The 27128-nt window shown below is 42.4% G+C and overlaps 1 protein-coding gene and 1 non-coding gene across 6 annotated transcripts in view; both read right to left on the reverse strand.

Annotated features, from left to right (window-relative positions):
- Positions 1–27128, reverse strand: part of CELF6 (CUGBP Elav-like family member 6) — a 40087-nt gene that overhangs the window by 6995 nt on the left and 5964 nt on the right. For 4 of the 5 annotated variants that reach the window (XM_049777916.1, XM_049777910.1, XM_049777941.1 and 1 more), the window contains one exon: positions 16466–16514. In XM_049777916.1, coding sequence (XP_049633873.1) covers positions 16466–16514 — 49 coding nt within the window. Of the gene's footprint in view, positions 1–16465; positions 16515–17584; positions 17827–27128 lie in introns of those variants that run through there. The other variant, XM_049777924.1, reaches the window with a different exon arrangement.
- LOC126033514 (U1 spliceosomal RNA) lies at positions 20947–21107 on the reverse strand. Its single transcript, XR_007504460.1, has one exon. It is a non-coding gene; the product is annotated as a U1 spliceosomal RNA (small nuclear RNA).

The following is a 27128-nucleotide window of genomic DNA, read 5'->3' on the forward strand; positions in this document are numbered from 1 at the left end:
TTCCCCTACTTTTTATCTTTTCTTCTCTTTGTGAACTGATCAATAAGGAATTTGGTGAAAGATTCCCTCAGTTTATCGCTTATGTATGAACCAAGTCACGGGGATTGTAGGACTTGTTCTTGCAGCTCCTATATGTACCAATAATGCCACATGGCATTATTCCTTGTTTGCATAAGCACATTAAAATGGTGAAATTCTATACATACAAATAAATTCTTATCTAATAGAGATGGGAACACACAAAACTTGTACTGCAATTGGACCTTACACCCTGAACATTGACATAATGACCTGGCACAGGCCTCAGAAGAATGGCATTCTCCATTCACCCTTGACCTAGGGAAGCCACCTACGAAACATCCAACATTGTCTATAACATCACCTGGAAGCAATCCTCTACCAGGGAAGACCCTACCGCTGCTCTGACATCAATCTACTCAAAAGAGACTTCCCTTAACACTGAGAAGACTTAACAACAATAATGTCCTGCTTACTGGTCAGGGCTCTCTGCATTGCCCTTTAATTGTGAGGTGAAACTAGAGGACACTCGACACCAGCCTGACTTCAATGTAGGATATGCAGATTCCAGGATCTTTTGCCAACAACAGAGACTGTTTGAAAAATAAAACTGTATTGGCACTACAGACAAGTACTTGGATTAGACAAACTATTCTTCCGGAACCTAGAACTGGTCTTATGCCAGGAAACTTCAGGGGTAGGGTCTCCTTGTATTTATGCCAAGGCTTTTCCTTTCCATGTCACCCATATTTTGTTGCTCCTTTGACTCTAAAACTTAAATAAAAAAAAAAACCTAAAAAAAAAAAAAGATCTCAGAGTAAAAGAAACCCCAATCCATACTCCGTTACTTCTTAACAAGCTTAGCTAGGAAGATGGAAGGTCTTGGATCCTGCATATAAGGGTAACGAGCTGGTGAGGGTTCTAGACTAAAAGCCAGGGTGACAGTAAAAATAATGAACAGATAGACTCAAGTTATCAGTAGGAGGAATCTCCTCTAAAACTGTGTATCATTAATTCTCTTGGATGGTGTAGGGTTCAGCCTTCATTATGTTACTACCTGAATTTGTCTGCCTGTCAGTAATTTCTGTATGGAGAATGGGAACTAACACTTATCTATGGTAGACAGAGGGGGTTATTCAGAGGAGTATTGTCCAGCAATCCTGAGGGGTTAAGAGATGAACAACAAACTCGCAGCCAGAATTCTAGAGGAGTTAGAAGCATTCTATGATGAGGATACAATCAAATAGGTATGCTTCACTTCTAAGAGACTTAGCCACAAATTTATACCCTTCAAACAAATCACTGGTTTCCTAACCTTTAAAATATGTGTTGAATCTACTGTTTGAACAAAAATAATAGGATGAGGACCATGTAGATAATATGGAGATAGGGTGCATATAACAATGTGGATTTAATCCCCAGCACCAAAAAATAATGCCCCTGTCACTGACCATTATGACACTGGCAGCCCATATCCTTGGACCCAGTATGTTCCATTAGCCAAGACTTAGCAGCAGTGATCTCCAGATTCCCTCAATATCACTCAAAGGCCCATGACCACCTAAATATTATGATAAAGTGACCAAAGGGGGACAAAGCAATAAGTAATGCATATAGGATATTTGCCTTGAACTCAGCCAACTCATATTTGAATTCATATGGTCCACCTGAGCTCAACAGAAGCTCCCTGACCACAAAGCTAGGAGTAAGCCCTGAGTACCACTGGATATAGCCTAACACCCATTGCCCATCTCCCAAGTAAAGAATCAAAATCAGTGACCTGAAAGCTAAAGCCTTTGTGCATTCCAGAGTTCCATACAGTGTACATCCCAGAACTGGAGGTGAATTTCATGTGGTTGGCTCTCCTGGGTCACCACTGGAAAACAGTTATCTCAAATTCCAGAATAATATGGCAGTATTATGCATTAGGACATTAGTATGACCAATATTTCTGCAAGAGACCCAAGAGAATCTGGAGATTAAAGGGCCCCAAAATCTCAAGGAGAAAAGGGATTTCATGACACCCTAAGTTACAGTGCATCTGAATAATTGAGGATGATCTGCAAAGGTGTTGATGGGACCTTTATAAGCTGTCACCCCATATGGAGCAGCATCCTCTTGGACTGGGGTAGGAAGAGAAATGTCACAGGTTGAGTTGGGTTCTCAAGACACAGAAGAGTTTTGTAATCTGACTTCTCCTCTGTTATTCCTCTTGTTGCTTTTTTTTGCTTTTTTTGTTTTGTCTTTTGGTTTTGGGCCACACTAATGCTCAGAGATTACCCAACTTTGTGCTCAATGATCACTCTTGGAAGGTTCAGGGGCCATATGGAGTACTGAGGCTCAAACCTGGGTCAGCCAAGTGCAAGGCAAATGTCCTACGCGGTGCTTACTATTTTTCCAGCTCCTCATTGCTCTTTTCTGTGGCAATGTCTACTTTTTTTTTTTTTTGGTTTTTGGGCCACACCTGGTGGTACTCAGGGGTTACTCCTGGCTGTCTGCTCAGAAATAGCTCCTGGCAGGCACGGGGGACCATATGGGACACCGGGATTCAAACCAACCACCTTTGGTCCTGGATCGGCTGCTTGCAAGGCAAACGCCGCTGTGCCCGGCAATGTCTACTTTAGGCTTTATCACAAACTATGAAATTCTTTGCTTATTTTTTCCCCAATGAGAGCCTTCTCATTTAAGAAATTTCATTTTTATGATAACATGACTCATGAACTAGACGGCTACTCAGTGAAGTTGGACTACAGGACTCATTGCATTTGAAACTGCAGTGAGCTTAGGTTCTAGGCTGAGCTTTGCTGTCCATATTTGCAAGCACTTTTTAAAATCCTATTCTCATCTCTGCTGCTTTACAGGGACCTCGATGCTGTCTTGCAAGAGAATGTATCTGGCTTACAATGACTATGAACTTCAGAGTCATCCTATTGTGATGAGATAAAAGGTCAGAGGGCCGAACAGGGTTCTGGGAATCAAACCTGGATTAGTTTATGTAAGACAAGTGCCCTGCCCCTTGTACTCTCTCTATCTCAGGTCGCAAGATAAGCTTCTTAAAAGACCTGACAAGGAAATAAACCTAGATAAAGAGAAGTATAAGATAGATCCTGAGAGTGTAGCTGCTAGATCCATAATCCTAATGATGCTGAGTACTGAATAATTCTCAGAGAGAGATGATGATGAGATTTATTTTTGTTTTGTTTTAGTTTGGATGCCACATCTGAAAGTGGTTGGCATTACTCCAGGCCCTGCTCAGTTTAGGGGAACCATATAGATGGAGGGACTAGAACCTGGGTCAATAATGTGACAAGTGTAGGGTACCTGCTATACTATTTCTTCATGTCCTCAATGATGATTTTAGTTCATATTATTTAATAATTTAATTTCCTTTTGGACAAACTCAACCAGATTGGTTAAAAGGGGATTCTAAAAAAAGGAATTCTATAAGAACTAAGTCTACATGAATAGATTTTATTAAAAGTAAATCTACATGAACAGAACTGTATGAATAAAAGTGTCTTATGGGTTGTGAATATATTCCCTATAAAGACAGGACTAGAGAGCAGATGTTGATCCTGGCTAGTGTAGAAGTAATTAAAAGGTAGCTTCAGAGTTGAGATATAGTTGAAAAGATAAATCATTGAATGGTATAATTGCATTTTTTGCTGGTGAACCAAACACTCTTGAACTCAAACCAAATGATTGGAGTCCTAGGTTCCTATCTCCCTAGTGTTAACTTGTGCTGCTGGTCAGGAAATCTAGTGCAGCAAGTGAACAGAGGTTGACCCATAATCAGAATCAGGCCACACCATATGCTTCAGGAAAAGGCAAAACCATAAAACTAAAATTATGTTGAAGAAAAGAGGCTTTGTGCCCCTGAATGTGATTCAGTAGTGAGCAGCTGCTTGCTCCATCCCCAGCCCAACCACATAAGCTTAGTATAATCTACAGCATTGCTATTTGTGATCTCCACCACCACAGCAAGTATGTGAAAGCAACACAATTAAAGAGAAGCTTATAGCAGAGGGCAGGATCCTTACAGTTGAGCACCCCTGATGAGTGTACAAGTATAGCAAGCAAATGTGCTGTAACAGCAAAGCAATGGGAAGTGAGGGGAAAAGGAGACTCTATGTCAGCCAGGCCCAAAGGAATGTCTGAGGTATCCAACCTTTGGATTCTTAGTATCTCACATCCTTCACTGCCAATGTTACCAGGATGTCACAATTAGATGGACCATTTAGGGACAAGCAAGGGGTCAGCATGGTGGTAAGCAGTCACCAAATGTATTCTATTAGTAGTAGCAGTCCAACTTTCAGTCCAAATACCAACACAAGCTGTCCTGCAGGTGGCAGGATTTGAAGTAAATTATCTCTCCACTTGACACTCTTAGTGATGATGGCAGCATAAAGAGCCAAGACTGAAATTGAGTCTTCTGATCAGATTTTATGAGACTCTGAAAGAACTTTAATTACACAAACACACACACACACACACACACACACACACACACACACTCTCTCTCTCTCTAAACAAGTTGATCAAAATATCAAAATATACAAACAACAGGAAAACCAATTGTGTTTGCATACTCTAGCAGTGAACAATCTGGAGAAAATATTGAGGGGGAAATTCTACTTGTAATTGCATTAAAAAGAATAAAAATAATTTAGGAATAAATTTAACCTAGGAAAAGAAAGACTCTAAAAACTATAAAATATTGCTGAAAGGAATTGAAGAAGATGCAAACAAATTCTTATTCATAGAGTAAAAGACAACATCATTAAGATACCAAGGTTACTTACTCAAAGTGATATATACATTTTTTTTCAGTTTTTGGGTCACACCCAGAGGTACTCAGGGGTTACTCCTGGCTCTGCACTCAGAAATTGCTCCTGGCAGATTCAGGGGACCATATGGGATGCCAGGAATCGAACCACTGTCCATCCTGGGTTGGCCTCATGCAAAGCAAATGCTCTACAGCTGCGCTATCTCTCCAGCCCCCTGAACAAAATTTCTATCAAAATTTTATGAGTTCTGGGCCCAGAGAGATAGCACAGCGGCGTTTGCCTTGTAAGCAGCCGATCCAGGACCAAAGGTGGTTGGTTTGAATCCCGGTGTCCCATGTGGTCCCCCGTGCCTGCCAGGAGCTATTTCTGAGCAGACAGCCAGGAGTAGTAACCCCTGAGCAATGCCGGGTGTGACCCAAAAACCAAAAAAATAAAAAAATAAAATTTTATGAGTTCTTCCTCCAGAAAATCCCATCACAAGTTCTTTTTTTTTTTCTTTTTTTTTTAGTTTTTGGGTCACATCCGGCGGTGCTCAAGGGTTACTCCTGGCTGTCTGCTCAGAAATAGCTCCTGGCAGGCACGGGGGACCATATGGGACACCGGGATTCGAACCAACCACCTTTGGTCCTGGATCGGCTGCTTGCAAGGCAAACGCCGCTGTGCTATCTCTCCGGGCCCACAAGTTCTTTTTTCTTTTTTTTTTTTTTTTTTTTTTTTTTTGGTTTTTGGGCCACACCCTGTGACGCTCAGGGGTTACTCCTGGCTATGCGCTCAGAAATTGCTCCTGGCTTCTTGGGGGACCATATGGGACACCGGGGGATCGAACCGCGGTCCGTCCTAGGCTAGCGCAGGCAAGGCAGGCACCTTACCTCCAGCGCCACCGCCCGGCCCCGCAAGTTCTTTTTTCAACTATCACTGATCCTTCATCCTAAATTTCTAATAAATTCTAAAAGATCCTGAACAGACAAAGAAATCTTGAAAAAGAATAAGTTAGAGGGCTTACATTTCCTAATTTTCCTGATTATTGATTTCCTGATTACAATCTATAGTAATTAAAACATATGGTACTGACATAAAGATAGACATGGATAGAAACCAATGAAACAGAATAAATAGGCCATAAATAAGACCTTGCATATACAGCCAAGAGATTTTATTGTTGCTATTGTTGTTTTGACTCTATCCTGTAATACCTAGGGCTTACTTCTGGCTCTACACTCAGGGATCACTTATGATGGGATCAGGGGACCACAGGGATGCAAGGAATTAAATGTCTATTATGTGCAAGGCAAACCCAGCTCAAGTGATTATTTTTATAAGCATATCATTCCTGAGCTTTACATGGAAATGAATGAAGTTGAACCCTTAATTTACATCGTAAACACAAATCAACTGAAATTGAAGAAAAAAAAACCTAAGCATAACTGTTTTAACTGTAAACCATTAGAAGAAAACTTATTGTGCATTTGGCAATAGTTTCCTAAAAATGACAACTAAAGCAAAATTAAGTTGTACCACATAAAAATAAAAAAGGTCTAAGCATTACAGGATGTAATCAGAGTAAAAAAGTTACTTACTATATGGGATAAAACTAGGAGTTAGGGGAACAAAGAGATAGTACAGAGGGTATAGCTCCCAAAGCAAAGCAGACAAAAAAGTTCAAAACAGTAGTTAATTTAAGAATATATGGGGCCGGGGCCGGCGAGGTGGCGCTAGAGGTAAGGTGTCTGCCTTGCAAGAGCTAGCCAAGGAAGGACTGCGGTTCGATCCCCCGGCGTCCCATATAGTCCCCCCCAAGCCAGGGGCAATTTCTGGGCGCTTAGCCAGGAGTAACTCCTGAGCATCAAACGGGTGTGACCCCCCCAAAAAAAAAGAATATATGGGGCTAGAGAGATAGCATGGAGGTAAGGCGTTTGCCTTGCATGCAGAAGGTTAGGTTAGTAATTCGAATCCCGGTATCCATATGGTCCCCCAAGCCTTTTACATAAAAAAAAAGCTGTGATTGAAAAATGAGTAGAGAGGGCAGAGAGATAGCATGGAGGTAAGGCATTTGCCTTGCATGCAGAAGGAAGGTGGTTCAAATTCTGGCATCCCATATGGTCCCCCAAGCCTGGTAGGAGTGATTTCTGAGCGTAGAGCCAGGAGTAACACCTGAGCGCTGCCGGATTGACCCCAAAACAAAAACAAAACAAAACAAAACAAACAAACAAACAAAAAGAATATATGTCAAACACTTTTTTTGGGGGGGTGCTACACCTGGTAGTGCTCAAAGGTTACTCTTGGCTCTGGAATCAGGAATTAGTCTTGGTGGTTCATGAAAGATCATATGGAATGCTGGGGATTGAACCCAGGTCAGCTGCATGCAAGGCAAGATCCCTACTCACCATACTATTACTTGGGCCACCCCAAAATATATTTAGAACTCTTAATATTCAACACAACAAACTTCCAAAATTTTGTTCTTATTTTGGGTCACAGCTATCAGTGTTCATAATTTATTCCTGACAGGTTTTGGGGGTCATATGGGATGCCGAGATCAAACCCAGGTCAACTGTGTGCAAGGCAAACACCCTACCCACTGTGCTATCACTCAGCCTCACCCAAATTTAAATTACTTGAGTAGATACTACAAATTATTAAAGTATATAAAAAGATGCCTAACATTACTAAACATTGAGAAAGTACAAAGCAAAATCACAATCTCATTATGCTCATTAAGATGAGTATAAAACAGCAGGTGTTGGTGATGGGTGTGGAGAAATTGAAACACTTCTATGCTGTCCATAGAAATGTATATTGGCATAGCCACTTTGGAAAACCATAAGGTGGATTCTCAAGAAATTAAAAATAGAATTATCATGTGATCCAGCAATAATAACACCTGGATATATGTCAAAAAGAATTGAAAGCAGGGTCCTAAAGACATTTTTGTTCATTCATGTTATTTGCTTTGGTTCATGTTAGTAACCAACAACCTAAATGTCTAGAAACATACAAATGGATAAACAAAATGTGAAATTAAATACTATTTAGCTGTATAAGGAAGAGAATGATGATAAATGCTACAACACAATAGCCTGGAGGTTATTGTGTTAAGTCTATTATAGAAAATTAAAAAAAAAGTTTGGGCCACATCCAGTGATGCTCAGGGGTTACTTCTGGCTTTGTGCTCAGAAATCATTTGTGACAGGCTCAGGGGACCATATGCGATGCTAGGGATTGAAACCAGGTCCGTCCTTGGCTGTGTGCAAGGCAAATGCCCTACCGCTGTGCTATCGCTCCAGCCCCCCAAAAGACAAATATTTTATAACTTAATGTATAGAAATAGGGGCTTGGCGGTGGCGCTAAAGGTAAGGTGCCTGCCTTGCCTGCGCTAGCCTTGGACGGACCGTGGTTCTATCCCCCGGTGTCCCATATGGTCCACCAAGCCAGGAACAACTTCTGAGCACATAGCCAGGAGTAACCCCTGAGCATTACCGGGTGTGGCCCAAAAACCAAAAACAAACAAACAAACAAACAAAATGTATAGAAATAACCCAGAATAATCAAACTCAAAGAAATAGAGTATAACTATGGCCACTAGTGACTATAGAGAAAGAAGTTACTGATGGGTAAAGTCTGAGTCTTGGAAGATGAGAAGATACTGCAGATTGGTTGCACAGTTATGCGAATTTGCCTAAATTACAGAAGTGTAAGCTAAAAATGGCAAAATGACAAAGATTCTATTTTATTACAATTGAAAAACAATAACAACAACAAAAAAGGTTTTCCAAGGAGAGCTAAAAAATAGAGACTTCTAACAGGAAACAGAACAGATACCACAATTCTCTTCCTCTGATCCAGACCAGGAAGGTGAAATAGAGAAGAGAGACAGCACCTGAGCTGTATGCCTATTGCAGACAGAAGCAGGCAGCCTTTAGAGGGATATACTTCTGAACCTGGGGGCAGTGTCTTAATCCAGGGTGTTGCCAGAGGTGCAGCCTTATCCCTGGCCTAAACGTATCAACACTCAGTAGCTTTGAATAATATGCTATGGTCAGACTGCAGGACCAATTGAGTCCCTTTAGCTAAAGCGATGGAGTACATTTCAAGAAGTGAAATGCTTAAACAAAATATTACATGGTTGTGTAAAACTTAATCAATTAGGTCTCAGTCAAAAAGATCCTTTTTGAGAATTTTGTAGGCATTACGGATGGATAGATACACGTGTCAACTAACTGATAGAAATTTTTGCTAGAGTCCTTATTTTTATTTTTATTTATTTTTTTGGTTTTTTGGGCCACACCTGGTGGTGCTCAGGGGTTACTCCTGGCTGTCTGCTCAGAAATAGCTCCTGGCAGGCACGGGGGACCATATGGGACACCGGGATTCGAACCAACCACCTTTGGTCCTGGATCGGCTGCTTGCAAGGCAAACGCCGCTGTGCTATCTCTCCAGGCCCTAGAGTTCTTATTTTAGTTAGGCTTAAAAGTAGGTGTCAGAATCCAGGGAATGTGGTTCCAGTGGAAAAGCATGTGCCTTACATGTGCAAAAACCCCTGAGTTCAATCCCATGCACCATATGCTCCTCCACCCTGAGACCTGCCAGGTATAGTTTTGGTGGGCCTCAAGAATCTCCTGGTCTGACACGAGCACTGTTGGAATGGATTTCCTACAAAAGAAGAGACTATATCTCTGTCGTACAAAATTACAAAAATTTGTAGCCCGAGAGATGGCATGGAGGTAGGGTGTTTGCCTTGCATGCAGAGGGATGGTGGTTCGAATCCTGGCATCTCATATGGTACCCTGAGCCTGCCACGAGCGATTTCTGAGCGTAAAGCCAGGAGCAACAACCCCTGAGCGCTGCCGGGTGTGACCCACCCACCCAAAAAAGAAACAAAATTATGAAAATTCTATCTTAAAATCACTTTAGGGGCCAGAATGATAGCACAGTGGGTAGGGGTAATTTCAGTACATAGGAGTAATTCCTGAGTGCAGAGCCAGGAGTACCTGAGTACAGCCAGATGTGGTCCAAAACAAAAAATACCATAGACTCCTCTTTTCAAATCTTGTTCTCTCTCTCTCTCTCTCTCTCTCTCTCTCTCTCTCTCTCTCTCTCTCTCTCTCTCTCTCTCTCTGTCTCTCTCTATTTTGGGTCACACCTAACAGTGCTCAGGTTACTCCCAGATTTGTGCCAGGAAAAATCACTCCTAGCAGGCTCAGGGGACCATGTGGAAAGCCAGGAATCAAACCAGGTTCATCCCAGGTCAGCTACATGCAAGGCCCAAATTCAATGATTTTGAAGACTTGAGGCCTTGGTACTAAAATATACCTTTCTAATAAGACTGAAGTTTACACTTGAACTCATTTTTAGTGTTTACACTACACATAGGCATGATATGTTTAAAAAAAAATTGGGGCTGGAGAGATAGCACAGCGGTGTTTGCCTTGCAAGCAGCTGATCCAGGATCTAAGGTGGTTGGTTCGAATTCCGGCGTCCCATATGGTCCCCCTTGCCTGTCAGGAGCTATTTCTGAGCCAGGAGTAACCACTGAGCACCTCCGAAAACCAAAAAAAAAAAAGGCATCCAGGGCCGGAGAAATAGCCTGGAGGTAAGGCATTTGTCTTGCATGCAGAAGAATGGTGGTTCAAATCCGGGCATCCCATATGGTCCCCCGGGCCTGCCAAGAGTGACTTCTGAGCAGAGAGCCAGGAGTAAACCCTGAGCGCTTACAGGTGTGACCCAAAAACCAAAAAAAAAAAGTCATCCACACTATTCATGCTAAACAGTAAGTAAAATAGACTTATCTAAGTACAATTGGTTGAGGGACTTGGGAATCCTAGCTCTGACTTCATATAATTTCAAGACCCCTTTTTGAGGTACTGGAGCTCTGAATTCTTATACAGATAAATGTTTCAATGTTGACATTCAAATAACTACAAATACTAACAAAGACCTTTTTGACACTATGCATCTTTAAAGTTGGTCTATTTAGGGGCCAGAGAGATAGCCTGGAGGTAAGGCATTTGCCTTGCATGCAGAAGGTCGGTGATTCGAAACCTGGCATCCCATAAGGTCCCCTGAGCCTGCCAGGAGTGATTTCTGAGCATAGAGCCAGGTGTAACCCCTGAGCGCTGCCGGGTGTGACCCCCCCCCCAAAAAAAAAAGTTGGTCTATTTAGAGATAAGTTCATTTTTTAAATTAGTTATATTGGGTAAAAACTACAAGAACAGAATATGGTCTATTCAAACAGCATGAGCAGAATTTATGAAAACTGGCTAGGATATATTAAGATACTGCCATAATACAATCTATGAATATGTGGGCATACATCTGGTATCCTGAAAAGAGCATGACCAGGACTGAGGGGTTGGCGATGGAAGAAGAGAATACCAGAACCTTCTTTTCAGGAAGATGTTGTTTCAGGAAGATGCTGTGCTGTTACTATTTTTGTTGCTGCTTTGAGGTCAACCTGTTGATGCTCAGGGTTAACTCTGGAATGTACACTCAGGAATTTCTCCTGGTGGGCTCAGGAGACCATATGGGATTCAGGGAATTAAACCCAAGTTAGCTTTGTGCAAGGCATGTGCCCTATCTGCTGCAATATATCTCTGGCTCCATGTTGTTACATCATGGGTTTAGAATGAAGAAGTGTTACCAATAATTTCTTTGTTCTTCTTTTTTTATTGTTTTTAGGTCACACCCGGCGGTGCTCATGGTTACTCCTGTCTTTGTGCTCAGAAATCACTCCTGGCAGGCTCAGAGGACCATATGGGACGTTGGAGATTGAATCTGAGTCTATCTCGTGTGCTAGGCAAGTGCCGTACCCATTGTGCTATCACTCTGGCCCCTTACCAATAATTTCTAAAATTAACACAAGTATATTTAAAATACAGATTATTTTGACCATAAAGTTAATGTCAACTGCATTACTATGCTGCATCAGCATAAAATTTTAAATGACAACATGTTAAGTAACTATTTCTATACTTAAAAATATTTGTGTGGGCCCGGAGAGATAGCACAGTGGAGTTTGCCTTGCAAGCAGCCGATCCAGGACCAAAGGTGATTGGTTCGAATCCCAGTGTCCCATATGGTCCCCCGTGCCTGCCAGGAGCTATTTTTGAGCAGACAGTCAGGAGTAACCCCTGAGCAATGCCGGGTGTGGCCCAAAAACCAAATAAATAAATAAATAAATAAATAAAAAGATTTGTGTGTGGAGGGGGGAGCGATAGTACAAAGGTTAGGGTGTTTGCCTTGTGCTTGGTCAACCTGGGTTTGATCACCAGCATCCCATATGGTTCCTGAGCCTACCAGGAGTGATTCCTGAGTATAGATCCAGAAGTAACCCTGAGCACTGCTATGTGTGTCCAAAAACAACCAAAAAATTTGTGTGTTAGGAATTGGAGCTATAGTAAAATGGATAGTGCATTTGCCTTATATGTAAATGACCCAGGATCAATGCCCTGCATCTCATACGGTTCCCTGTGAACTTCCAGGAGTGACTACTAAGAGCAAACCCTAAGCATCATTGGATATGGACCACAAATAAAAGGTTTTGTTGTTGTTGTTGTTGTTTGTTTTGGTTGCTGCAGAGGGCTGAGGAACACTACTGGCAGTGCACAGGGTACCATATGGGGTATCAAATCCTGGTCAGCCATGTACAAAGCAAGCACCTTACTCACTGTACTATAGCTCCATTCCCAAACACACAAATTTATTTGATCCAGAGAGATAGACAGCTCAGTGGGCTGGAGTGCATGCTTTGTCTGCAAGAGGTTGGGTTCAATACACTGATCACTGGGAATCATACTGAGAATGACCTGTGAGCACACAACTGGGAACAAGTCCCTGAGAAATGCTGTTGACTAATAACCAGTAAAAAGAAAAAAGCAGCCTGTGAGCACAATAGCATACTTCTCCTTGGGGATAAAATGGAAGTCTTTAGGCCAATAAACAAACCTGATAGGTTTGATTAAGCTCTCATTAGTGCTGATTCTCTTTTTTTTTCTTCTTTTTCTTTTTAATGTAATTTGTTGTTAACATAAAATAGAATTGGAATGTGAACTTTCTTATTAAATCATGATTACTTTACCCACTTAGATTTACCTGTAGGATTTCATCTGAAGATTTCTTTTCTTTGGTGCGGGGGATATGAGTCTCCAGAAGAAAATAGAATGTTTTAAAAATCATAGGTGGGGGCCAGAGTGAGAGCATAGCAGGTAGGGGATTTGCTTTGTACACGGCCAATGTGAGTTTGGTCCCCAACATACTATATGGTCCCCCGAGCCTGCCAGGAGCAATTTCTGAATGCAGAGCTAGGAGTAACCCCTGAGCACCACTGGTTGTGGCTCAAAAACAAAACAAAACAAAACAATATATATATATATATATGTTTGCCTTCATACTCAGAAATGTTTGTGTTAGTACTAACATCCTGGGAAGATACAGAAATCGTTAATAATCAACTATAAGTTAAGGAATTAAATTTCAGGAGTAATAAAAATATTTGAACTCTCATAGGAGTAAATCTATGAGGAAGGTGTGTTCACTAACTCTGAAGGCTTGTAGAATTTGGGGGATCAGAGAGAGGTAAGACCTGACCCACATAAGTGTCACATATTGCATTACAAAAGCAAAATTCAATTCCGTCTTTCAAAGTTGAGTTTCTAAATCATTAGTTTGTATTAAAATTTAGTAGAGAGCTAAATTAGCTTTATAAGAGCTATATTGAAGCATTGAAGAAAAATAGCACTATTTGATTGGTAATAAGATTATCTACCAACTCTGAAAAATAGTGTTTCCTAAAGGGTCCAGGGGAGGGTACGGGAGGATCAGAGAATGAGAGTGTCATTATGGAAGTGTAATGGCACAAAGATTCTGATGGTAGGTGCACTGAGGCTCATCCACTAGAAAGAAGAAAAGCTGTATTACTGAAAATGTTGGGATTTCTTGTTTGGCCACACTCAACAGTGCTGAGGGTCTCTGCTTCCGGTAGTAATCAGATGAATACAGACCTTCTGTTGCAAAGCATGAGCTTTCTCTTTTAAAACAATATACATGTATAATAATATATTATGTATTATATAACAATAATGATATTAATAATAATCTAGTCCTGTTTTCTATCTCCCCAGTCTCCTGAAAATATTTCTCAGTAGAGGTCACTCCTGGTGGATCCCAGAAGCCAAGCATCATTCCTGGGCAGTTCTCAGAGATCCATGGTTCTAGGAATCAAACTGAGGGTCTCACAATGCTAGGCATGTACTTTCTAGCACTTGAGACATCTTCCCTTTCCTGGAGTTTTAAACTTTTGTAGATACATAGTAAATTGATCAGTTTGGGATGGGGAAAAATCAAAATTGTATATATCCCAAAAAAAAGGATAAGTAACAAAGATAAGCTGGTAGTAAAATACTTACAAATCATGAACATTGTGTTTTAATATATATATATAATGTAAAGTATAAAGTAAAACTATTTTAAATGCTCTGTAAGACTCAGTACATATGCCTTTTTCCTCCTGAAGATGTAGTAGGAAACATTTAGTGAGTCTGAGTGAAAGCAAGGGAGAATTTAAAGATGCCAGCCTGCAAGAAGGATTATCCATGGAATTTTTGGATTATATGCTCCTGAGAGCCATCACTTGTCAAGAGACAGCTATATAACATTTAAGCACTAAAATTATGAGTTTTAGAGTTGTTACACATGGGATGCCACAGGTGCAAAATTTGTAAGTAGTGTGACAGTTGAAAATTCCTACCAAAATAGTGAAGAAATGGGGCCGGCGAGGTGGCGCTAGAGGTAAGGTGTCTGCCTTGCAAGCGCTAGCCAAGGAAAGATCGCGACCGCGGTTTGAACCCCCAGCATCCCATATGATCCCCCCAAGCCAGGGGCAATTTCTGAGCACTTAGCCAGGAGTAACCCCTGAGCATCAAATGGGTGTGCCCCCCCCAAAAAAAAAAACCAAAAAAAATAGTGAAGAAATTATAAAACTCAGGCAGATGCCTCTGCTTGGGCCCAATTGGACATATAGACCAGGTCCAGGAGAAGCTTTATTTGTGTAGGATCCACTTTTTCTGCAGTGATCCCACCCTGATAATATAGATGGATGTCAAACAGCAGGGGTGCCCTAGTAATAGGGGACTTAGTTCCCAAACCAGATTCCTAAATTGCACTGTGTTCCTCAGTCTCTTTATAGGCCATTCCTGAGAAATGCACCCACATCTGCTTCTAGCTGACTACCTCTTCCTCATCCTGGAGATAGCAGCTTCAATATTGTTCCACTGGTAGCCCAATTGGAGCTTCCAGACAAAGTTAGGTACCCCTTGTTTATGTCTCCCACGATTTCCTTCCCCGATCCTTGGGAAGTGATGATTACATTGAATTATGCCCTCTTGCTTACTTGTCTATGTTCTTTCATAGCTCCAGAGCTTCATGCGGCCAGGCACCAGGTCTGCCTTGCTCACATCTGTAATCAGAAGATGTTGGTTGGATAGTGGAATGAGCTACAGCCCAACCTTCTATTGTTCACTTCTTAACTGCCTTACTATGCTCAGTTGGCCTCTCAACTGTGGAACTGTCTAGTGTTCGTGGGCAAAGCTTAGAAGATAGACAGTAATGGCCTTGATGCTTAATGGTTTTCTCAGAAGCATAAATTTGGGGAGTCAAGTAAATCAGAGGCTTAGTATGCAGCTAGAAACTTCTCAAAAACTGGTCTTGAAATAATGACATGGAAAGGATATATATGTATATTTATTATATATATAGAGAGATAGCAAGAAGGAAGTTTGCACATATCTCTTCAATGCAGGTAAGGATGTGATAATATCTGAGGCAAGAAACTGATATTCGAAGACCAGAGATCAGAGAATTTGAAAGAATGAAGGGAGAATTTCTTGAAGAAAAGAATTCTTATATGGAGCCATGAAGTTATGAGAGCTATTGAAGGTATGAACACTGAGCACAGAGTCTCAAAGAATTCACAGAATTATTAGGAGTCAATAAATGTCTGTCAACTGAGTTTCATTCTGATCTGGGGCAGCTTCTTTCACATAAAAAGCCATGACTGATATTGGGTAAGGCAGGGAGATAGTATTATTTAAGGGAGAAAGTCAACAGATATTAGGGAAGGACTATAAGCAAATATGCTAGAACAATGTAGGATCAAGAGAAAGTCAACAAGAACTGATAGCAGAAGGTAGCATTGCTTTTTTCAACATGGAAACTATCAAGAACACATCTGGTTCTCAGCATACAGGAAACTTCCTTAATATGGTTTACATTTTTTTTTACCAAGTTCTTCTTTGATTGTGAATAAATATGCAATGGAGAAGGAATGAAAGGTCCCAATCCAGTCTGGAGTGGGCTTTTTAGATATAGAGACTGGAAAAAGAGAATACACCCACCTTCTAGTAAAACCACCTGGAAAACCAGGAATGTCTTCTCTCTAAGACCCAAGTAGAAAGACCCCCTTGCTCTATTTCCCATATCTGCTAAGACCCTTTGGGACTCTTCTGGGTCTAAGAGGGATACTGGATAGTTTCTGGGACTGAATAATTCCACTCGTTCCCCTGATGCAGGAGCCTCTAGTTATAAAGTAAGGAGTGGTCTGACTCCAAGAGCGTGCCCACCATCCCGTCCATGGGTGACCCCTGAGCTTCTTCAAACAGGGAAGTTACCTCCTCGGCCCTCACTGGCAGCCGGCTTCACCTGGATCGGACGATTCATCTGAAAGACATCGGATCAAAACAACCAGTCAGTGTTACTGCCTGGCCTCAGCCCCTGGCTTTTCCACCCCTGGGCCTGATTCTCAGGATCTAAGTACTAGCCCCTTTTGAGTTCTGCACTCTACCATCTACAAACTGGGACCCAATATCATAAATTTTCACCAAAATGCCCTCCTTGAAACCAGATATTGAGATGGTGCTGACAAGGTTTGGTTATAGGTAGTTTAGTGGCAAGGATAGGGCCGTCTGTGGCTGTAAAAGAGAATCTCCTGCCTGAAGACGCGGATAGAGACTGGGAATCCAGTTCTGCCATCACTGACTCAGAGGCTACGGGGAGAAGAAATAGGTGGGAGGGCGATGCTGATTTGTGTTTTGTGTCTAAAACTGAGAACATAACTCTCTGAGGCATTTAGTTGAAACCAACTGGGAATCTACCAGTGCTGAAAACCCTCCATTCTGCCACTGAATGATGTGACTGTCAGCAAGTTCCCTTCTCTTGGATTCAGCTAGTTGAGTGGGAGCTGCTGCCCCAGCTCCTGCGTCACCAGTGTTTCCACATTTGCTCCCTCATGCAGTGCTGGGGCCTGCCTTCCCCTACGTTACTGCGACCTCTCAGGCACCATCCTTGATCTTCCCTTTCTGGGGAGTCCCACCCCACCCCAGTCTCTGCTTCTGTCTCCTCACAGATGACTCAGAGTTCTACTTCTCCAGCCCACACCTCCCTCCTGAGCCCAGCTGCTTGCTGGACATCCCCTCTAAGAAGTCCAACTGGCACCTTCCACTTGACACCCCCAAGCCAGAGCTCAAGTTTGTGCCCGAATTTGGACCTGCCACTCATCCAGACTGGAAAACAGTTTGACCCCCGTACTCTCCACCCAGACCAACTTCCCCTTCTAAGTCAGGGGTTACCTGAGCAGGGGTAGAAAAGAATCACCTGGTAAGCGTAGCAGACTCTCAACGTGGGGCGTCAGCTCATTTGTAAAAAGCTCCTCGGTGATTCCCATATACGCTCCACACACTCCCACCCCCCCTACCGCCCTGAGAGAATTCATGATTGAATCCCCATCTCACCTTCCTCTCATGGGTGTTGTGGGGATCACATGAGAGAATGGGAACGCAAAAGGTCTTTGTAAACTGCCAGGAGCTGGGTGCGTAGGATGTGAGGAATTATTGTTGGGGGGCAGACAGCTGAGTGCCGGGAGAAAAGAACAGCAGCCTTCCCGTTCATGGAAGAAGGGGTACTGATGCCCATCTGGCCTGAGAAGGTGATGATCTGACCCCCTCCCCTCAGGAAATGCACTGCTTCTGCACCAATCAGGGGCCACTCCATCCCCTACCAAAGTGCTCGTTGCCCAGACAACAGGCAGCTTCCTGTTACCATAGCCACAAGTGCTACCCAGTAACCATGGTAACGCCCTGGCAGTCACAGTTGAGCAATTTCCTTTGGATCAAATTTGGGGGTGGGAGAGTAGGGAGGAAGGAAAGAAGGAAAGGAAAGGGGAAAGGAAAGGAGGAAAGGAAAGGGGAAAGGAAAGGAAAGGAAAGGAAAGGAAAGGAAAGGAAAGGAAAGGAAAGGAAAGGAAAGGAAAGGAAAGGAAAGGAAAGGAAAGGAAAGGAAAGGAAAGGAAAGGAAAGGAAAGGAAAGGAAAGGAAAGGAAAGGAAAGGAAAGGAAAGGAAAGGAAAGGAAAGGAAAGGAAAGGAAAGGAAAGGAAAGGAAAGGAAAGGAAAGGAAAGGAAAGGAAAGGAAAGGAAAGGAAAGGGAAAAGGAAAGGGAAAAGGAAAAAGAAAAGGAAAGGGAAAAGGAAAAAGAAAAGGAAAGGAAAAAGGAAAGGAAAGGAAAGGAAAGGAAAGGAAAAAAGAAAGGAAAGGAAAGGAAAGGAAAGAAAAGGAAAGGAAAGGAAAGGAAAGGAAAGGGAAAAAGAAAGGAAAGGAGAAAGAAAGGAAAGGAGGAAAGAAAAGAAAAAAGAAGAAAAGGAAAGAAAAAAGAAGGAAAAGAAAGGAGGAAAGGAAAAAGAAAGGAAAGGAAGGAGAAAAGGAAAGGGGAAGGAAAGGAGAAAAGAAAGGAAAGGAAGGAGAAAAGGAAAGGGGGAAGGAAAGGAGAAAAGAAAGGAAAGGAGGAAAGAAAAGGAAAGGAAAAAGAAGGTAAAAAGGAGGAAAGGAAAGGAAAAAAGAAAGGAAAGAGGAAAGGAAAGGAGGAAGGAAAGGAGGGAAGAACAGAAAGGAAAGAGGAAAGGATAAGAAAGGAAAGGAAAGGAAAGGAGGAAAAGAGAAAGAGATTAATCTTGAACTAGCAGAATCCTGCTCGTCACCAACACTCAGGGTCCTATCTGCTATGACACACCCACAGGTGGTAGAGTGTTCGCAGTGTACTAGGTTGTGGGTGAGAGCTGAGACACCAACAGGACTCAGGCTTCAGTCTAGAGGGAATGACAGATCTATCCAAGCAGGTGAGGGTGAGCTGGACAGGTCTGGACTGGCCTGAACTAGGGACCAGGAAGACAGGACCCATCCCTAAACATGGCTACCTGTGATTGTGAAAGGGCAACCAAGAGACAGAGCCATGGAGAGCAAGACATGGGAAGAGATGAAACCTGGGAAAATTGAGGGGTGGAGGACGGGTGGAAAGAGCGATCTAGAATGGTGTCCCAGAAGAGAGAAATGGTAGTGGACGTGATGTGAACGAGAAAGGAGAGTATGGAGGGACAGGAAGGGGATGCAGGCAAGGGAGAGAGGAGAGTGGACGAGGAGACGGAGAGAAGTGGAAGTCTGGGATAGGGGGCAGTGAGGGTGAGCAAGACCATCATTATTTTATTAGTTCTTAAATAGATTCTGAGAATTACTCTCTAGAGCCTAGAGTGACGAGTCCATATGACAGCAGTGGTTTCCATGGCAGCGGCTGCCCTGGCTGGGTTTCTGGGGAGATGGAACTCATCAGTGCTCTCCGAAAGACGCCACTTTTCCTTCTTCCCACACTCCACCACTCTCTGACAGAGAGTGAGGACATTCACCGCAGTGACTTAGTAGAGGCTGTGCCTTGGAGGCTAGCATTGAGGCTTTCTGCCACCAGACTAGCTGTCTGCATTTCCTGAACTTACAAAGCTTCTCAGCTGGTTTGTTCATAGAACATGGTGATGGCTCAGAGGACTCAGTCCTCAAAAATTCACAGAGAAGGAAATCAGACCACCCTTCCCTGAGAACCCATTAGGCATCACCAGACCCTTCCTATGGCATTTTACATACGTTGTTTCTAAATTCCTCCCAACCATGTTGCAAGATGATGCTATATCCTATAGTAGAGATGATATTTGCCTTGTTCAAGATCACGTGGCAGGTTAGGCTGATGTTTGTCTCTAGATCTGTCTGTCTGGTACTGACGTCGATGAATTCTGTAATGTGCTTCTCTACCTATCATTATTTGTGGGGGGGGTTGTGAATCTGGGCCACACTCACATTTATAGGATCATGTGATACTAGAAATCAAACTCAGACCTCTAACATACAAAATATGTACCTTGTCCTTTGAGTTCTCTTCCTAGCTTTTGATTCTTTTTTTTGGGGGGGGGGTTTTGGGTTTTGGGCCACACCCAGTGGTGCTCAGGTGTTACTCCTGGATCTGCTTAGCAATCACTCCTGGCAGGTTTGGAGGACCATATGGGATGCCGGGAACCAAACATAGCTCGGCCGCATGCAAGGCGAACACATTACCTGCTGTACTATAGCTCTGACCCCAACTTTTGATTCATTTTAAGACAGGACACAAAGTGACAAAACCCAAAGGCTCAGGATCTTGGGAAGTATGTGAGGTGAGGTGCTATGGCGAGGCTTGTCACGGCAGATAGATGAAGGTAATAACTCAGAAACTTCCTTGGGGAAGGCACAGTTGAACATGGGCTATGTAGGACAGGGAACACTGGACCATCAGCAATAATGTAAGAAGTAGGATTGGAGTCTGAGAACTTTGAACAGTTGTAGGAGGGAGGTTGCCTCTCCAGAGCAACAAGAGTTCTAGAAGCCATCCAAAGTCATAGCCAGGGTAAAGCCACTCGCTTCCAAGTGGATTACATCCCAAGTTCTTTTGTGTGTTTTGTTTGTTTGTTTTGGGGTCATATTCAACGATGCTCAGGGATTACTCCTGGCTTTGCTCTCAGAAATTACTTAGCTGGTGCTTGGGGCAATCATATGGAATGTTAAAGGTCACTTTAACATTAACCACATTAATATTGATCAGTTGTGTGCAAGGCAAGTGCCCCACTATCTATACTATTTCTCAAACCTCTAGATTGATATCTAAGTTCTATCCCTAGCAGTTTCTCCAAGATATTTGGCCCTTAGTATCCACATTACTAAAGATTGTGGTAAAAACAACGATGGCCCAATAGGTGCCCCAGATAAAATAAGTTTTATTAATTGAAAGATTTTTTTTCTTTTTTCTCAGGGGAGAGTGTGAACGTAGTCCTCCGCTACCATAAATTATGCAGTCAAATTTTCCATATTTGGGTAAATCACAGGGGTCAGCAAATCTGGAGTGCAATGGATGAGCCTTGCCTTGGGAAAACCACCTTCCAGATCATGGTATCTCCCTGCCAGATCTAAAATGGAAAGATAGGGAGGGGCCAGATTGGGCAGATTATGAAAGTCACAAAAAGGAATTTTTACTTTTTATATGTGTAGATGGCAAGAGATCTAAGGAAAGGTTTGAAGCAGAAGAAATGATTTGGTGCCTTTTGACTTATAAAGACTCCCATAAACTATCCCTGTGATGAGAAAGAATTAGAAAGGGAAGAAGAAAGAATATCTGTGACACAGGTAAGGGGTGAAGGTGGCCTGAATCTAGGTAGAAGGAATGGACAAATTCAAGAAATGTTCACAAAATGAGCAATGTTCTTTTGGCTTGAGGATCTGGGGAAGCAGAGTGGAGATGATGGCTCTCAGGTTCATGGCTTAGGTTTTGGGAAGTTGGCCTCGCAAGTGAGGCCATTGAAGATTTATGTTTTCTCCGTGTGGCTGGAAAAGAGGGCTTAAACACATGGTAGAATCTTATTCTGCTTCATCCCTAACTCAGAAGAAAGGGGATGTGAGTTTGGGATGAAAAGTCATGGCTCCCCACTGAAGAAGAGGATTTTACTTTCTTTTATTTTAATTTCAGTGTTTTATTTTTATTTTTTTACATATAATATTTATTTTAATCATAGTGGCTTACATATCATTGACGATAATATTTTAGGTACATATTAACATAAAAACAGGGGAGTTCCCATCACAGAATTGTCCTCCCTCCACCTCCACTCCCATTCTACCTCCCATATCCTCCTCCCTCACCCCCGGGGCTGCTAGAATAAGTGGTCCCCTCTGTGCCTAGCTTACTACTTAGAGGTCCTACACCTGTTTGGTCATGGTTCCTTCCTTATTTCCCGCTCTAATTGGGAGGCGGGACTAGATAGTTCAAGTTATGTGGTTTTGTTTGAAGAAGAGAAAGGTACTAAACTGGGGGAAAAAATCAAATAAGTCGAAAATGGGTGGAGTCCTTCTGGCAATATAATGCAGCACCATTTCTCCCTGCAAAGGCACACTAAAAAAAGGGGAAATCTTAAGTATAAAAACGAGCTCTTATCTACTAGGGATAAGAACTCATACTTGTTTACAATGCAGGGGCATCTCCCACCTTGAAAATAAAGATTTTACTTCCTTAACCAAGAACTTGCCATGGGACACCAAGCAAGTTCTTGACTTAACTGAAAAACTGCTCTCTGAGAGTTTCCTAGGAGAACACCAGAGCAGTGCCCATTTCAGGACTCGGTTCTGCAGAGGAAGATGAAGGAGGACAGAGAACCTACTTCAGGTGATGGTCAGCATCACACACACAAGCACTGAGACCCTTCACCCATGAATAGAAGGGAAGGGAAGACTCTCTCAGCTTAACTTGCTGAAACTCCTGCCTTTGGCTTCAGCATTGTCCTCTTCAGACACCTCTATTCCAATGCCAAGTATTCTCACCACTCAGCACACATGCCTTCATCTCCTTCCCCTTCATATAGGAGCATTTGCCAGAAACACAACACAAAGAGACCAAATAGTAGGTGTAAGAGGGAGATCATGGCAAGAGAAAGTGGATAAGGAAAAGGTGGATTTCATCATTATTAGTGCTGTTCTCTACTTCATCCTCTAAGTCAATTCATTTCCAAGTCCCATTGGCTCTAGAGAATCTCTATGAATATCTGAAATAGCTTTCAATAACTTTTCCTCACTCCAGTCCTGCTATATTCACCCATCCATGTCAGCACTGTCACAAGCAACAGTGCCTTAAAAAGACATCATGCCTTGGTTGCTGCCTCCCTCTCAGCCTTCATATTGTAGATAGCAATGTTTTATTTTGTTGTTTTGAGGCTTCACCTGACTGTGATCAGTCCTTACTCTTGCTCTGTACTCTGAGATCACTCCTGGCAGGGTTCTGGAATATTGGAATCTTTTTAAGAGCTCACTCACTCTCACTCACTCTTAAAACCCACCCATGGTTCTCCACTGTGAGTCTTACGATAAGATTCTAAGGTGGTAGTCAAACTTTTGGGCCTGGCCTCATTGCTCGACCTGCATAATATTCTATAAACATGTGAAATTTTCCTTAGCCCTCTCCACTGGACACTGTGCCTGCCAGTTCTTGCACTATTCCCAGAATTCCAAAAGTGGCCTTGGTCTTTTAGGTTTCTAGACCAGCTAGACCATGACATAGCTCTGATAGCTTCTTCTCCCTCTCCATCTCTGATTATTCTGTGCATTCCCAGATGCAAACCCCACTGAGATGCCATGAGCCATTTCTAAGATAGCAACTTCTTTTTTAGGGGTCACACTCTACACTCAGAATACTATATGGCAAGTGCCCTACCCACTATGATATTTCTCTGGCCTGCTTAAAGCTTCTTGAGATAAAAAAGGCTCTGTGTCATTTTTAGTAACTGCTAGTACATATGGTATCTCTGAGTTACAGGAAGGCACTCTCAATTCTGGGAATAAATCATAAAAGTGTGACCCCCCCCCTCCTCTGGGATAATAAAGTATGAGTGGCTTGGTCAAGGGCAGTTTTGGATTTTAGCTCCTTCTTGCCATTTCCAATGAAGCTGTTTTGTGCAGGTCACAATCTGAAGAAGCAAGTATGCTCAGGTCTGTCAGTGTCCTTTACAGCACTGAAGGGTGAGTGCCCAGGGGAATGGAGGGCATGAGCAGGGTGAAACACAAGAAAGCACCTTCTTTATTTCCACTTTTTGAGCCACATCCAGAAGTGCTTAGGAGTTACTCCTGGCTCTGCACTCAAGGATCATTCCTGACAATGCACGGAGGACCATATGGGATGCTGGGGATTGAACCCAGGTGCAGACAAGCTCCCTACTCATTATACTATCTCTCCAGCCCCAAGGATATTCTAAATAAAATAAAGTGGGGTCAAAGTTGGCATTAACTCTCTTGTTCAGATATATCTTGGAAAATATCATGATGATGATAGAACGAGCTTTAGTTTCTTGGGGGAAGAGACTTTATGGTACAGTTCACCAAGGCTTGAAAGAAGTCTTCAACAAAAGCCAATCCTGATAGGTGGCAGAAATGACCAGGGGGAAGGTATATGGGCACCGAGGAAAGGTTTCAGTTCAGCAGACATTAGTATTTCTCCCTAGACTTTCTCTTTTACGTTGCTCAATCTTACCTGATTCCAGTGACAGGCCTTCACTAGGAGCCCATTTGGAGCCTTAGCTCTGCTTCCCCAGCAGGTGGTGGCTGTGGCAGGACCAGTGCTAACGGAGAGTGGGGCACCACCTCCCTTGGTGTTGGTGGGCCTGAGGCCAGGTGACTGACTAAAACTGCTACTGCCCCTGGCAGATTCAGAGGAAAGATTGATGGCACGGACACTACTGGGGCTGGCCAAAAGGGCCATCGATTTTCATTTAAGAGAATAATTAAATATTAATTTTCACTTTGTTAAACTGGAAAGGGTGAATAAGGCCAATCCTGGCAGCTCTAAAGGAGGCCGGCTGTGTTGGAGGGCTATGAATAAAAGGGTGGGAGGAGGAAGAAGCACCAAATCAACAACCCCTTCCAAACCTTTAAGCCCCCATCTGCTACCTGTGCATTTCACCTCAAAGCCCAGATCTTTCCATCAGTAGTTGTGTGAACATAGGCAAGTCACTGGGACTCTATGACAATTGCCTCACCTGTAAAAATGAAATGCTAATAACAATCCCTTCTTCACAGAAGAGTAAATGTCTATGAACTTGCCAATCCTAGGAACACTGGTATTAGTAAACATTGCCTTTTCTCCCCAAAGAAATTTTTCCTTTAAAAATTATTCTGAAGAGAGGCCGGAGAGATAGCATGGAGGTAAGGCGTTTGCCTTTCATGCAGAAGGTCATCGGTTCGAATCCCGGCGTCCCATATGGTCCCCCGTGCCTGCCAGGAGCAATTTCTGAGCATGGAGCCAGGAGTAACCCCTGAGCACTGCTGGGTGTGACCCAAAAACCACCAAAAAAATATTATTTTGAAGGTGGGGGCAAAGAGATAGCATGGAGGTAGGGCATTTGCCTTGCATGCAGAAGGATGGTGGTTCAAATTCCGGCATCCCATATGCTCCTGCCAGGAGCGATTTCTGAGCATAGATCCAAGAGTAACCTCTGAGCACTGCTGGGTGCGACCCAAAAAAACAAAAAACAAAAAGAAAAGAAAAGAAATTATTCTGAAGGGGGCTGGAGAAATATCACAGAGGTATGGCATCTGCCTTGCATGCAGCCAATCCAGGACAGACGTAGTTCAAATCCTGGGATCCCATATGATCCCTCGTGCCTGCCAGGAGCAATTTCTGAGCACAGAGCCAGGAGGTTTTGTTTTGTGACTCAAAACCAAAAACAAACGAAAGAAAGAAAGAAAGACAAAGAAAGAAAGAAAGAAAGAAAGAAAGAAAGAAAGAAAGAAAGAAAGAAAGAAAGAAAGAAAGAAAGAAAGAAAGAAAGAAAGAAAGAAAGAAAGAAAGAAAGAAAGAAAGAAAGAAAGAAAGAAAGAAAGAAAAACAAAAAATTATTCTGAGGACTTCGTAGCAAGACAACCCTGATCTTGCAGAGTCTTGTGTCTGGTTAAGGGGGGTTTTGTTTTCCCAAAGCTCATAATTATTTTTCCCCATCCCTTCCATTTGTTTTCAGAATTAAGTTCAATTCTCTGTTTAACATTAAAATTTTCCTCTTCACAATTCTTTTTTTGTTATGTATTTTGGGGCTAAAGGTTACTCCTGGATCTGTGCTCAAGGATTACTATACTGGCAGAGCTCAGGGTACTATATGAGAAGCCAGGGATCAAACCCAGATCGGCTGTGGAAAGCAAATGCCCATTCACTACGTTATAACTCCACCCCTTCTCTTCCACAACGTTTTGTGAATTTTTTCTCTTTTTCTCTGGCCTGGCTCACACTCACTTCCATCCTTCCCCCAACACACACACACACACACACACACACACACACACACACACATGCAAACAAACAATCACTTTTCATACCCATCCTGTTATCTCTGGCTCTGCACCTTTACTATGCTGTTTCCCACCTGTAATATTACAGCTTGTCTCATTAAATCTCAATTCTAGCAGCAGAAGTTGTTTACTCATATGGTTGGCTGAAATAATGACTCCTCCTACTGCTCTTACTTAATAGTTTGTTGCTTCTACCACCACCATCACCACAAATACTACTGAGTACTTATTACTTGCCAATAACTATACATGCGTTGGCTTATTTGATCACTACAGTAACCCAATGAGTACAATTTTACAGATGAGGAAGCTTAAAGTGGTAATAAGGCCTTGGAGCAAGAGATTGATGGGCTTTGGATCCAGATCCAGGTTTGAATGACTACTAAGCTAGAATATTGCTGAGAGTAATGTGTTGGAGTTGGTTGGTTCTAAGTCTTCAAGAGTAATGCTCAAAGCTTCAATAGCTAGAACTAGAACTAGTCCTAGGACATGAGGCTCCACTAACAGCTTGATCAGTTTAAGGCAAAACTTGAACCATTTGCTGGGATGTTCTAGTTTAGAAAAATTACTTCTTTATACTGAGCTGAAAGTAGTAGTATTTATTCTTTACACCATAATCATAACCCTGTCCTGTGACGTTACCCATAAGAAATCACATTTCTCTTTGGAACTTGAAAATCATCACTTTCATCTCAGCAGTAATGTTTATTGAAATCTTACTCTGTGCCAGGCACTTGCTAAACCTCAGTTAGTCCTCACAACAAATCAGTGATCTAAGTAATGGTATAATTTACATCATACAGGAACTGAGAGATAGTAAATGAGAAAGATATTTTTAAACATGCTACTATCCAAACGGACTCCTGGCACTTCATATGGTCACTTGAGGACCATCAGGAGTGTAGAGCTAGGAGTGAGTCCTCATCCACTGGGTGTGGCCCCAAAACGAACAAGTAAAACCCCTACATCTTATAGATAATAAAATTGAAATCAAAAGTTTTAGTAATGTTATCACAGAACTATTAACTGATAAAGCCGATATTAAAATACAGGTCCGAGAGTGGGAAGCTAGTATTATTAACTATATTAACAATATAGCAATAACACCGTGGG

The sequence above is a fragment of the Suncus etruscus genome, chromosome 1 (genome assembly GCF_024139225.1).
Source record: "Suncus etruscus isolate mSunEtr1 chromosome 1, mSunEtr1.pri.cur, whole genome shotgun sequence".
Classification (NCBI taxonomy): Eukaryota; Metazoa; Chordata; class Mammalia; order Eulipotyphla; family Soricidae; genus Suncus; species Suncus etruscus.